A 15,000-nucleotide genomic window follows, 5' to 3' on the forward strand; every position below is an offset into this window, starting at 1 on the left:
AATCTAGGTTTCGGGTTATTTTCAGTTAATTTTATGTTAAAATTACGCCTACATAAAAATCATGCCAATCACGATTAGAAATTTTAAAAAAATGTTTAGAAACTAACGAGCTAAGTTTGATTACAACGACGTGGCGCACTCAAAAGGCACCGATCTGAAACAGTATACCGCAAGAACACATTTTCAGGCCAGGGGGGGCATACAGACCGAAGTGTTTCGATATATTATATTAAAAGCAAAGGATGTAATATCTTATAAACGACATATAGTTTCAGTTAATTATGGATAATATTTGTCCTAAAATGAAGCATCGTTCGTGTTGTTTTTTTTTTTTTTTTTTTTTTTTGTTTTTTTTTTTTTTTTTTTTTTTTTTTTTTTGTTTTTTTTTTTTTTTTTTTTTTTTTGTTTTTTTTTTTTTTTTTTTTTATATTTTTTTTTTTTTTTTTTTTTTTTTTTTTATTTTTTTTTTTTTTTTTGTTATATTTTTTTTTTTTTTTTTTTTTTTATTTTTTTTTTTTTTTTTTTTTTTTTTTTTTTTTTTTTTTTTTTTTTTTTTTTTTTGTTTTTTTTTATTTTTATTTTTGTTTTTTTTGTTTTATATTGCTTTTTTTTTTTATTTTTTTTGATTTTTTTTTTTTTTTTTTTTTTTTTTTTTTTTTTTTTTTTGTTTTTTTTATTTTTTTTTGTTTTTTGTTTTTTTTTTTTTTTTTTTTTTTTTTTTTTTTTTTTTTTTTTTTTTTTTTTTTTTTTTTTTGTTTTTTTTTTTTTGTTTTTTTTTTTTTTTTTTTTTTTTTTTTTTTTTTTTTTTTTTTTTTTTTTTTTTTTTTTTTTTTTTTTTTTTTTTTTTTTTTGTTTATTTTTTTTTTTTTTTTTTTTTTTTTATTTTTTTTTTTTTTTGTTTTTTTTTTTTTTTTTTTTTTTTTTTTTTTTTGTTTTTTTTTTTTTTTTTTTTTTTTTTTTTTTTTTTTTTTTTTTTTTTTTTTTGTTTTTTTTTTTTTTTTTTTTTTTTTTTTTTTTTTTTTTTTTTTTTTTTTTTTTTTTTTTTTTTTTTTTTTTTTTTTTTTTTTTTTTTTTTTTTTTTTTTTTTTTTTGTTTTTTTTTTTTTTTTTTTTTTTTTTTTTTTTTTTTTTTTTTTTTTTTTTTTTATTTTTTTGTTTTTTTTTTCTTTTTTTTTTCTTTTTTTTTTTTTTTTTTTTTTTATTTTTTTTTTTTTTTTTTTTTTTTTTTTTTTTTTTTTGTTTTTTTTTTATTTTTTATTTTTTTTTTATTATATTTTTTTTTTTTTTTTTTTTTTTTTTTTTTTTTTTTTTTTATTTTTTTTTTTTTTTTTTTTTTTTTTTTTGTTTTTTTTTTTTTTTTTTTTTTTTTTTTTTTTTTATTTTTTTTTTTTTATTTTTTTTTTTTTTTTTTTTTTTTTTTTTTTTGTTTTTTTTTTTTTTTTTTTTTTTTTTGTTTGTTTTTTTTTTTTTTTTTTTTTGTTTTTATTATTTTAATACATTTAGGTATAAAATATAGATGCACTTTTGCTTGATTGCTCTCGGTCTGTAACGTGCAAAATAAATTGGCAATACGCAACTTTTTCAGGGTTTCAATATTCGTAGGCGTTGATGTGTAATTATATAAAATTAAAGTTGTAGGTATCTGGTAACAAATACGTGTGGGTATAGACGATTGTTATACAGTAAGTACAGTTTCATCACAAAACCTGCTCTAGTACACCACGACAGGTTAGGTCGCCCGCGTACGACCCGAGTTAATCTATCGCGATTGACGTCATCCAGATAACTACTCATGTTGATTTGAGGTGATTTGGGCTGTACATGCGCCGATCAGCACGGCCAGATCGAGCGTTCTACAGGAAACGTAGACTGGTTCGGCGGCCCAGTGTTTGTACCAGCACAAGGCAGTTCTCGTAGGCACAAACGAGAGCAACGCTTGGACGCAGGCGCAGTCTACAAAAACAGTCACGTGACTTATGGTATCAGTGACGTCGACACGTAGTTGGTGATCTGCTGGGACTCCGCGTTTGACGCCGACCAGCGTGGTAGAATAGGAACTGTTTCTACTCCCTGACTTTCGCATCGGCAGTCGCGAGAAGCGAATTGGTCGCTCGAAGCCTAAAGACGAACTCATAGTCAAGTTTAGTCGCCGATGTTTTTCATCGGCGATCTGGGCGCGGTTTAACCGGGTTCTTTGTTGTAGCCGATCTTCAATATTTTGTCGGCGACCAAATCGTAAGACGTTAAGACTATAGCGTAAGGACATAGCGCGTTGCCTGGCTTCACGACACTGAGACACGTCTTAACTCTTTGTCTAAGTTACTATATTTGCCACTTATTATACCTTAATAATAAGTATTAATTTAAATAATTTTATATTAGTAACTAATGTATTATTAGTAAATCTAAAGAGTTGCCTAGGACTAGGCCTAGAGCATAGCAGGCAGGCCTAAGACTAGAGAGGGTTCAGTTCCCTGAATTAGTTCAGCTTCGCCGCATTTAGCTTAATCGATGCGCTGGAAGGTTCGATTAAGTTAATAGCATGCACTTTTGGAGTAACGCTAAACATTTAGTAGCCTGTTTGTTGAGTAATAGCTGAGAAAACAAAATTTGGAAGAAAATTATATGTCGCGGCATTTTGAAGCGTGTGTGATAACAGCGACGGATGCGGGGGAAAAATAATAACGTGTGTATTTTCTTCCGAAACTGCAGATGTTGAGAACAACAACCGGCCATCGTTGTTAACATGTATTAAATTCGCGAATAACTAGTTTGCGGCCTTGAATTACGCTACTTGCTAGTAAGATTATGTAAATTATATCGTGACAAAATATATATATTATAATGAGCACAGAAAGGATAAATTTTCTTATTGTTTATATAAAGTCGTTGATACTTTTTTTATCGCGTTATTTTTTTAGCTGAACGTGCGGAACAGGAGGCCGTTATGCCATTTCTACAAAAGGTATAGAGACAAGTCTTGATGTTTTCAACGCGTTCTGTGCAGTTGTACATTTTGATTCATAGATGCTCGTTCAGTGTAAATAAATGTAAATTGTTTAGAGTCCGAGAAGTTTCACATAAATAGTGTTTATTTTAAAGTTTGCATAAGAAATTGTGTTGGCTTTGAAAGCCGAGTTTTCCGAGCGTTAACCGGCTTGGCGCCATGCTTGTTGGACTGTTGGCGCGCGTTTGTATTGGCTGTATAATGTAACCCAACAAGAGTAGGGTTACAACGCGAGCTAGACCGAATAATTCTGTCCCATATAACTTTTTTTATATTTTGGTTTACATTATTGTATCTAATGCGGGCCCGACGCCGTCATTGGCGGCAAACAAACGCTTCGTTCCTCTACATGGCCTTTACCTAGTCTAGTACTATAGCCGGCGATCGCTCGCCCAGCAGGCTATTAGCAGCATTCTGGCGTAGATTAATAATAAGCAAATGGTCCAACTGATGTGACCAAAAATTTATCCCCAAAAGCGTAAATGATCGGGCTTTTAATATTATCTATCTAACATGGAAATCTCACCCTATCTTTTTGAACACTTCCCAACTTTGACACAGGTATTTATGGCTGTTATTCCTCAAGTCTAGAACTGACTGTGTTTTGTTTTAATGCAGGCTTGCCTCGCTTATGTGTGCACGCGTGACTCTTCAGTGGCTAAGAACTTTGAGAATAACAGCTAAATAACTGGTGTAAAGTTGTGGACGTGTTTCGAAGAGATAGTGAGATGTACATGTTGCATAGATAAGTGTTAAAAAGCCGATCACTTTTACGTTCTTGGGATAAATTTTGGTCAGATCAGTTGGACCATTTGGCTTGATATTACATCTAAATGGCAGAATGTGCTATACCGGCCCGCGGCAGGCTGGATCCGCGGGCTATAGTACTAGAGCTAGCTTTTTACGCTTGGCCTCGTTATGTGTATACATTTCACCTTCAATCGTTATTCATTCTTAAAAGATAGTTTTTGCAGAACGCTGCTCATTTAACGTAGAGTAAATTACTTGGCCATTTACAACGATCAGCCCAATCAGGAGCGAGTTCTATCACTGATCAGTATCAAGTCCTGCAGCGGCCACAGATACAAGCGAGAACCAGGGGCTATTGTTAGCCCCCAGACTGCGACGGATTGTCTATAAAGCCTGACGGGCCCAAGGATAGAGAAATGGGTCCAATAAAACAATGTGGCCTAAACTAACTCGAACCTAATTCTAACCCTAACTCTGAACGCTAACCTAACCTAATCCTAACCCTAACCATACCCTAACCTATTATATTGATGTCAGGGTTCTCCCAGGATGAAATTCAAACAGGGGGAAGGGGAGGGTAAGGGGAGGGGGGGGGAACTAGGGGGCGTGTTTTTTAGCGTAACACTAATTAATGCGTAAAATCGCACCACACCATAGACGGTATTTTGGGTTTTGTATATATAAGATATAGCCGAGTCGGTGTACAGTAAGTCTGTAAGGGACAGGTTGACTGTTGTATTGTCTACAGTGCAATGCGTGGTACTGTAAAAATACATGCGCCGTGTGCCTGGTCGAATAGTAACTTCTTGACGATGCGATCGCGCGCTGTCAAACTTATTGTTGTGGAATTTTCCAACGGGGCAGAGGTAAATTTAAACGGGGCCAACGATTCAACGGGGGGGAGTTTTTTCCAAACGGGCGCGCGCGCCCCGTTTGCGCAACGTGGGAGAACCCTGGATGTAATATTATATATATATTGATGTAAATTACATTGGTTTTATTGGGACGCCATGTCTCTATCCTTGAACCAGCCGGACACCCTTCCATACAAAAAACTATCGCTCTGCAGATCTAAGATGAATGACTCTGTATATCTCAAATAAAATATTCCATTACCACCTTTGACTTGCCTTGTTTCAAGCCTTCTTTAGTGATATCTCTAAACTGTCAATTTTTACAATTATTTGAAGCTAGTATCAACACGTAAATAACGAAAGCATTCGTATATTTTTTGGTTGCTCTGTGATTATTTAAAACACGTCTTGATGTTGGGTCTATGAATGTTGAAAATCATTTATTCTGGCAAACCGGCCACCAGGTGGAAAACGGCCTGTGACGTCAGGCTAGGTTCTCCCCGCGTTGCGCGCACACAAAGCCTGCATCAGTGATGAGCACAAAGCTATCGCTCGGCTGTAACTTATATGGGCATAAACATCCAACTGCCATATTAATCATCATGAGCATGATAATATATATATACATATATGCATGGTAGACTTTACTACCGGCATTAAACACATTAAATACTCGAAGTAACATCGGTTCAACCTATTGAACTATTGCCGAGCGGCTGGATGCAAGGTTTGAAACGGTATTGTAACCCTAGCAATACCGTTTCTTGGAGCTAGGGCTATTGTAAGACTCGCTCTGATTGGTCTGATTGTTTGTAAATGGCAAACGTAATTTACTAAAGTTAAATGAAGCAGGGTTTCTGAAAAACAATCTTTTAAGAAGTGAATACCGCCGTTGTCTAATTTTCCCCCAGAAGAAACCTTGAGTATAATGTGTAATATCACAGAAAAGAACCGTTAATGCAGCACAACGTTCGCTCGGCTGTGTACCGGATATGTAAACACTGTAAACATCCTGTGGGGCTACTTTCGTAACTTTTGTTTAGATTTTATGAAGAAATGTTGTGAAAGTAGCAATACAAATAAGTTGTAGTGAATTTTTGCAACATAGACGAGATCACAGTAGGTATATATATATATGCATTTAGCTGCGAGGTTTATCCACTTTAAACGAACCCGGATACTGTAAACAAAAGGCAATACTGTCAGCTTTCCTTGCTCTTAGTCTTAGTAGTAATCTGTGCTCATGGGTAATTAAAGTGTAAAAATAGTAAGTTAAAGCATTGTTTACCGCACAGTTTTTGTCCTCTTTTATGGATGTGGCGTTGAAATGATTGCATAGTGGTTAATGATTTTATGGCTGTGATAAGGTATCAGATATATAAGGAGGTTTGTTATGCGATCCATTGTTTATATCACTAATCTATTTTTTCAGGGATTGATGACTACTGTGCCTATGGGCGCGTTGACATTGAACCAACATTGTGAGTATAAGAGTTGTAAGTTTTCAAAAAACTTCATGTCATAGAACATTTGCACATTTTTGAGAAAATGACCGATGTGGACATTGATCTTTATGCTGATGATGTCGGAGATGAGTTCAGTACAGAAGATTACAATGGCGGCGCTGTCGATTTGTACGATGATGTCATAACTGCGCCATCTGGTGAGCAGGAAAATGAAGATGAATTCACAGATGCTCCGGAGATAAAGGCATCTGAACAGGCACAGACACCCTCACCAGCCACAACCACCTACTCCGGCAAGCGAGTCTCACTATATGTCGGTAACCTTACCTGGTGGACCACAGATCAAGACCTCACTGACTCTATAAATTCCATCGGTGTTCACGACATAGTTGAAATTAAGTTCTACGAAAACAGAGCCAACGGACAGTCGAAGGGGTTCGCTGTTGTGAACCTCGCGTCCGACGGTTCGTCGCGGATTGTTATGGAAAAATTGTCACGAAAGGAATTGCACGGCCAGCATCCCGTAGTGACGCACTGCAACAGAGCAACGCTAGCGCAGTTCGAGGCGCAGTCGCGCAAGGCGAGCGAGCAGCCTGGTGGTCCGCCACCGACCGCAGGTAGGGTGGTGCAAGGAACGCAGATGATGGGGCGCGGACGTGGGCGAGGTAACTTCATGCCGGGCCAGCGGCCGCCCGGACTGCGTGGGCCGCCGAACCAAGGACCGCCCGGTCACCCAGGTCATCCCGGGGGACCTCAAGGTCACCTCAACGGTCCCCCGCCATACGGCGGGCCGCCGCACGGCGGGCCACCGCACGGCGGGCCGCCGCGAGGGCCGCCTCCGCGCGGACAAGCATGAAAGACACTTAGCATCAGCAAAAGGAGGAATGAGCTATGAAGGTATCTAAATCAGTAAGATCTAAATAAGTACGCTCATAGACCGCGAGAGTTTGTTTACCATTGTAATTCAATCGAGACAAAACGAGTCTGAATGGATATCGTTCACCATGAATCTATACATAACAATCCGTGCGTTCAACAGCGTTTACAATAATGTTGACAACTTGAGTTTAACTGGTAGGCCTACGATTCATCAAGGAAAGCGACGCCACTCCTTCCTTCAGCTCTCTCTGTCCTCCTCTCTTCTCATTCTCTCTCTCTCTTCTCTCTCTGCTCTCGGGCTCTCTTCGCTCTCTTCTTCTCTCGCTCTCTCCTTCTCTCTCTTCGCGTCCCAGCGGTGTCTCGTCCCGTACCGGACCGCCCAGGGGCCATGCAAAGGTCCACAGAGCCTCCTGTTGCGCAGTTAAAATAGCTTATACAATATAGAGGATATTGATATATATATATCTTTCTCTTTCTATATCCACACACACACTCCTTTCTTCCCTCTTCTTTCTGCTGCCTTTTCGTCGGCTGTATTCTCGTCTCTTTCCCCTCTCTCTCTCTTCTCTCCTCTGTCGACCTGCCATCACACTCTTCTTCATTTCCGTGTCCTTTTACAACTCACTCTCTTCTTTCTCATTCCACCCAAGCTCTCTCTGTCTCTTCTGCCTCTCTCTCATTCTTGTTTGTCTGCCTCTCTCTTATCTTTAGCTCACATCAATCACTTGCCTCACCCCTACCTAACCCCGGATTAACTTTTTTTCCCTCTCCTTTTCTCTCCCTCTTCTCTCATCTCTCTCTCTCTCCTCCTTCGTCTCTCTCTCTCGCGGTGTGTGTGTGGAGTGTACAGAGGCAAGACATGCTGCGGCCGGTGAATGGGCGGGAACATCTCACCTTCTAGGCTCTCGTCGTCTCGCGGAGGCCGCATGTTTGAGATCGTCGCGGAAGCGCGGCGTCGTTTCTCTTCACAGAGGTTATGCCGAGTCCGTTTCCATGACACACTGACGCGCCGCCTGCGAGTGAAGAGCGCTCTCGCCTGGCAGCGTTCTCCGTCTCAGCGACTCAGTATGCACGCGCAGGTTTGCTTGCCGTCCATGTGTCAAACCGAGCGCGCCGCGAAAGTCGCAGTCGGGTAATGCGAGCCGTAGAAAGTCTCTGCGCGCGCTGCTGCACGCGTGATGCCAGAGCGCGCGTACGGGCTACACACCCACTGCACGTATCTTCGAGTCAGCGAAGTCGATCGGCTTCACGAGTCGCAGGTCCGGGGATGGGTGGAGGGCGATCTGGAAAAGATATAATTATGGTGACGGTGCTGTTAGAGACGAAGCTGGAGATGGCGAATGGACGAAAATAGTGTTTGCGAAAACTATGCGGTGTCTCCGGTAAGTCGCTGTTTTAATGAAAATCAACCTGGATGACCCTATTGAAAATCACTGCCGGATCGGCAGGTCGGCGGACATCAGCCTTTGACGGAGTCAATATATACTCTAAGATAATACTTAAAGCGGACAATAAAGGAGACGGGAATCGAAGAGAAGTGCACAGAGTATAGGGGAGATCGCGCGCGCGCGTCGTGTGCGCGGTGGCGTACGGCTGTTGTGTTTGTGGTGTAATGCGTGGTGCGTGGTGTGTAGTGGTCAGCTTATAATATCCTCCCGTAGATGGGAGAGAGATATCAATTGATGAGTTCTGCGCGTGTGTGTATGACTGAGATAGCTGCATCCCTGGCTTGCGCGCAGTTTGTTCGAGAAGCATTATCCCTGCTATAGTTCATTAAAAATTCAGTCGCAGTTTAAAATCTGCGAATAATTCTTTGATTGTGTAATTTGTAATATATAATTATATCTTCGTAAAGTGAAACTAACACACAAATCTCAACAAGCATGCAAGATACAACACTGCACGCAACATCTAGACTGTGATAACTAGAGCCGTCCGGACAGATATCTGCAACGAATTTCGCTAGCTGTTAGCTGAATAGCTGCGTATACCGCTCTTGTTAGGTGGGACCCTTTATCGTTACAACAGCTATTGCGGATTTAGGCCCCTCGGGTATGGGCTGAGCGATGGACATTATCTGTAACTGGCACATGTATGTGCGTTATATCTTTTGCGCTACATTTCAAGCGCCTTGTGAAATGGTAATCACGGTGCGCTACCCCTGAGCGCACGCGCGTAGACAGGTACGACCCCTGGGTGTGAATACTACGGTAGCGTGCAGCCACTTCGGGCCGTTTCTTGTACTCAGGCATCGTGAAGTAAACCACGCTTATCTTCTGTGAAGTAAGAAGATAAAATCTATGGGTTATTGCAACGGCAGCGTAAGGAGGAACGCCGCGTCCTCACGAAGCAGTGCTCCAAGGCTGACTATTAATCGATGATGATATGTATTATGCACGGCATTGTTCATCGGCCTACTACGTACACATATTATATTATATATATATATATACCATATATATATATTATATCTCTTTAACTAACTCGATTTTTATTTGGACTATTTACATCATTATAATCGGGTAGTATATTTTTATCAGACGTAATAATGACCTTAATTACGTTAGCCTAGATATTAGCTCTTGGATATATCTAGGGTAGTAATACTGAGACTGAAGCGAGAAGTATAGGAAGCTGAAGGGGTGGCTGGGAGACGCGAGGCGCGCGCACAACACACGCGCGCGGCACATGCACACACAGCCACGCACGCGTGCGCACAACAATCACCACGCCACACACACACGCCGCGACACAACATCACACACACGCACACACACACAGCGCGGGCAGCAGTGCACACACACGGGCACACACAGCACACACACACACACACATCGCCAGCGCCGCACGACACCATACACGGCCACACACACGTATACCCGCGGTGCACAAGGGGTTCACGCCACACACGCACACACACACAACGCGCGCGCGCCGCGCTCGCAGAGAGGGGGCAGAGAAAGAAAGAGAGAAGGGGGGGAAACAATATAATAGATGATTAATTAGATAGGATCGATGAGAGAGGAGAGGGAGAAAGAAAGAAAGAGAGGAAAGGAGGAAAGAGAGGAAAGAGAGAGAGCAGATAGCGCATTCTCCGTTGGCTGACTGTGTTGATCGACTGTTACCAATGGCTCGATTATGGTACCTAAACACGGAATTACCTAACACACCACACAACAACACACACACACACACACACAGCACACAGCCGCACGCACACCACACGCACGCACGCACGCACGCACGCACGCACGCACGCGCGCGCGCGTACGCCGCGCTCGCAGAGAGAGAGGCAGAGAAAGAAAGAGAGAGAGAGAAGGGGGAGGGGAGAAACAGATATAAGATAGTACTAGAGAGATAGTTGATAGATCGATAGAGAGAGAGGGAGAGAGAGAAGAAAGAGAGGAAGGGAGAAGAGATAGCACATTTCAACGTTGGCTGATGGTATTGATCGCCTGTTACGAAGGTTGATTATGTTTACTAAACACGGAATAAAGGTAGGATATAACCACTTAGGATATAATATGAAAACTTTCCTAATGGCGCGTACGCCAGCTGAGCGAGAACGAAACCACGATGGTGAATCCGCTCCCGCTTTATCCGAAGACGCGCGAGCATTCCTGCCAGCAGAGAAGGATTGAAGTGATGCGGTTGACAGATTTAGTTCTCCTGCGAAACAAGCCATCGTCGGTGTCCTTCACGCGGCTATTACCGTCCCCAACGAGCAGCTATAGGGAAATCGAAACGCTTTTGGACATCGTTATAACGTTTAATCTGGCGGAGGTGGTTCAATACGCCCGAGAGGCGCGTATTGTTGCACGGTAAGTCGATACATGCGGGGGCCAAAGGCCAAACGCATTTAAATGCAGGATATGCTACGAACCTTTCTGGTCATTGACACGAGACCTCACGCGTAGCATGGGTTACGGGAGCGATTGTTGTTATAACAAAAAAAGAACAAGGAAAAATGCGCAGCTCAATGCGAGAACAGAATGCTGTTCGTTGGCATGTTGCTTTTGTCAAGTTTGAATACTTTATACCTGCTTGAATATATGCACGGGCTCTATTCAAAATTACGTAATTGGTTGATTATTGAATGGAGCCTGTCAATTTATACAAACCCACGACATAATTTTTTACGTCCACGGAAAGATTATAGTGTATTATTAGCTCATGAATATTGTAGCCTGCCAATATAAACTAATAAGACCGACGGCATAATAATAGGAATTGTTATCACCTGTACTAAATAACAGACACTCCATGAATGTGAGAAGCAATATATAATATTCAATGCTTCGAGCACGCTGCAATATATAATAGATTGTAATATATAGTAATCTATTGTAATATCTTGTAGTGTATTTTGGAGTAAGTTGTCGCTATGCCAAATCGTAACAGGAATGTTTCTGTACTCTTTATTTCGCTGCGGAAATCTGGTAAATGCAAATACACACTGCGCAAACACTGTCTGGTATTCCAAGGCAATTTATCATATGCAATAAGGAGAAATATAAAGACTTACTGAAAGAAAAAATAACGAAGATATCAACTATGTCATCTATCGATGAAGTCATATATATCTTCCTCTCCAATGCGAAGCCGAATCGATCAAAACGTTCTACGACATGTCCGTGCGACTGCCGTGGTTGCATAAGGCAGACGCATATCAGCAGTGTGTAGGTGCCGCCTGACGAAAGTCCCACACAAGTGAAGCTGATCATTTCCTCTTCATCATCACTCGCGCATAATCTCCCCCAAATAAGGATGACTCGCATGCCCTCTGCCTACACTCAGTAACTGAGGGTCGGAAGACGTTTACAACAACACCACGCTCTCGTTCAGGCGTTTGCCCGCTATTGCCAAACTACTCGCAACACGCGCACTGGCGACAATTTCGGGGCCCCAGGGATTGTCGTATTGTAATAAGCAAGGCGTGCTGTAAGGGGGGTAGTCCATGTGGGGTGTTCTCAGGTGAAGCCATGAAGTAGAAAATCAGTCGTGACATCCTTAGCGGAAAATTAACGATTGTGTTGTAAGATTGTGGACCATTAGCAGCTGCAATCGACCTAACCTTGACTAAAACGGTAATCGAGCTTTATTTTCGTGCAGTAACAAGCCGAATGATCGCAATGCGAGAGAATCCGCAATTGGTCTCATGTATAAGAAGTTTTGAAAGTACCTGAACTAGCTATTGTGTAGCCGACCAGGCTTGTGGCGAGCAGATTGTTCTATACATTAGGTGTATACATAGGTGTTAGCATGGTATTTAACCCTAGCAATACCGTTCTTGAGCTGACGCACTTAGCAACGTATCTACCAATGTTCTTCCTGACACAACTAGCATCATGACTTATACATTATATACTTTTGTAGTAGAAAATATTATGTGTGGCACGTTTACACGACAAACCTCATGCACTATAATCACAGGGTAAATAAATGACGCCCCATTTAGTTGACAGTTGTTTTATATATGCCGCTCATATTATGTACTTCTCCATAGATAATACACACATGTGTTGTATATATGCTAGATTCTACTTATTCAGGACAGATAGCGCCGACAACGGCAAGGTAAAGTATAACATTCAGTGTTGTTGGGAATTAGTATGTTGGGAGGGATTAGGATGCTCTTATAATAGTTTAAGAGCAGAAAGAAATTCAGATTTATTTACATAATATTTCCTGCATCTCACAGCTCCTTTAAAAATAAATATTTCGAAATACGTTGATTTTCTTCGAAGATACTCAGCATGTTCACAGACGTATGTGAGGCTTATAAGCGTATTCGTGTTTTAGGAGAATCGGTAACTTGGACCTATTATTAACGATATATGCATCGCATTTCATAGTATCATGTATGTTATTGATCTTAAGCAGTTTGTGCTGACTACATTTATTCTCCACATGTTTTGTTGGTGTCTGCGCACAGGTCCTAAGAAAGTAGAAGGCACAGAAGGAATAAAATCCTCAGGTGTCATTAAAGCAGGCGCGTATGCGCAGTGCAGTGCTGAGGGGGGTCGGGGCATGCCGCCTGAAAATCTTTGAATGTAGACGTCTGGAGATGCAATCTAGTGCAAGTCTTGCGAGAGAGATTAGGACAAATGTATAAAAATTTGTTAACAAAATTTACTTGGAAGCATCTGTGGCTTCAGTCCTTGCTATCTGCGGGGCACTGTGTGGTGTAATGCTCAGAATGCTAAGATTTTAGTTCTTATTGCCAGATATAGGTGATGTGACCATGCAATTTCAGAACCATAACAATTATTTAGATACAAAGCAAAAATTAGAGGAACTACAAGAGCTAACCAGAGAATTTCCAAATCTGACCACTACTCTAGTGAGATATAATCTCATAGTCGTAGCCCTATTTAAAATGTTATTCTTGTCACAGTGTCATATGCACTATGCACCGTGTAAAGACCACGCGATACTAATTGAATATAATTACATATATTTATTTCAATATACAACAAGTTTCATTAATATAGAGAAGTACAACATAGAAGAATTCTTACATATCATAGGCTGTATAACGAGCAAACACAGATTCAATATTCCATACTAAAAATAAGATATTACTGAAGCAATGTTCTCCAACAGTAGAACCAAATGCATTGTGAAGCAAAGTAAATTATTTTGTATAGAAGGAAAATACACTAAGGTCACTTGATCTATAGTGAACTTTGTTGTAATTTCATTGCAGAATTTACTGCATGAATTTTTTGTAGCATGGCTGGTGGCGCATTCAATCGATGAGCAATAATCTTTACCATGAGCACTTTCTGGTTCAGTTGGAGTTTTTCCAGAGTGAAGTGACTTTCCGTCTTCGCAGAGGCATAGCAGTGTACAGTTTCGCGTGGACATCCCACCTATAAATGATATACTTTATTGCAGCTAGCTGAGGTCTAATCCGACAGGCTGTGTGACTAACGTTCAATACACAATTCTAACCCTAGCAATACCGTTTCTTGGAGCTAGCTGAGGTCATGGAACAAGTACCAATAGCAAATAAATCTGCTGTTTTATACGATGCATGAATGTATTTGTAATACAATGAGAAAATATTATATGAATAATTTGGAATATTGAAAATTTTTCGAAATGCACATAATAACTATTTACACTCACGTTCATTCGCTGATTAGGCGAGTCCATACGTGTGTCAATGATCTACTTCCTGGGTTTCAACAAGTTTTCGGCAGCCATGTTTATATCCTCGAGATTTCCAGGTGTTTTCTACCTTTATTCTTGTGTTGGGCGACTTGCAGGCTTTCTTTTGATGCAACATTATACTCCAAGTGTTACACATGAGAGAATTTCGCCTATACAGAACAAAAATAGATGAGTAATGTAAGATCAACAGTAAAATATAGTCTGGGAATATAATTAATGGAAATTAAAAAAACATTACCATGTATTTATAATGGAAGTGGATTTTCCTTACGGGAGGCCGTAAAGGAAACTCTCAGTTTCTGTTTTACGTGCTTCCTGTAGCGATGCACAGACTATTTTGTGATCAGTGATGAAAATTGAATATGATTCGAAAGAAGAATCGAAGATGAAATTCAAATGACACTATTGAAATGGATAATGAATCATGAATGAACAAATGGAATACATATGTTTTAATTTAATGAAATAATGTATTTGAATGATGAAATGAACAATGCAAATGAGCGATTAAGATTGAAATTTGAATTGATTTAATGAAATGGATAATTGAATCATGAAATGAACAAATGATTGACATTTTAAGGAACGTCTGTTCGGCAAAACAACCGGGCGGCGCATGATTTCGTGGATCTGAACGTCAGGCTGACGAAGTCAGCTCTGACTCCCTTCTCGGGCGTAGCTGGGCATCTAGGATGTGACGTGGTGAATCGAGTTTAATAGGTGGGGTGGCTAGGGCAGTGGAGCGTAGCATGAGGCTGGAGCGCCAGGGCGCGCAGATTGAGGTGGTTGCGGAGCGAAGAGAGGCAGACAAGAAGACATGGGAAAGTGGGTGAAGAATGACCGATGCAAAGCTTTGCATGATCTAG

The 15,000-nt window shown here is 40.2% G+C and overlaps 2 protein-coding genes across 2 annotated transcripts in view; both read left to right on the forward strand.

The window, feature by feature from the left end:
* The first annotated feature begins 6,023 nt into the window (after nt 1-6,023).
* LOC106805422 (crossover junction endonuclease EME1-like) overlaps nt 6,024-15,000 on the forward strand; it is a 32,923-nt gene continuing 23,946 nt past the window's right edge. The window contains exon 1 of the mRNA XM_014806998.1: nt 6,024-6,091. The gene's annotated coding sequence lies outside the window, so the exon portion shown is untranslated. The remainder of the gene's footprint in view (nt 6,092-15,000) is intronic.
* LOC106805412 (cleavage and polyadenylation specificity factor subunit 6-like) lies at nt 6,033-6,932 on the forward strand. The gene has a single exon (XM_014806984.1). It carries the CDS (start codon nt 6,159-6,161, stop codon nt 6,930-6,932), a length of 774 nt encoding a protein of 257 aa, XP_014662470.1. The 5' UTR covers nt 6,033-6,158.

Source organism: Priapulus caudatus, unplaced genomic scaffold, assembly GCF_000485595.1.
Source record: "Priapulus caudatus unplaced genomic scaffold, Priapulus_caudatus-5.0.1 Scaffold113, whole genome shotgun sequence".
Lineage (NCBI taxonomy): Eukaryota > Metazoa > Priapulida > Priapulimorpha > Priapulimorphida > Priapulidae > Priapulus > Priapulus caudatus.

Excerpts from the sequence above, each read along its gene's own strand:
- LOC106805412 (XM_014806984.1), top strand. The coding sequence starts at position 6,159 with ATGACCGATGTGGACATTGATCTTTATGCTGATGATGTCGGAGATGAG.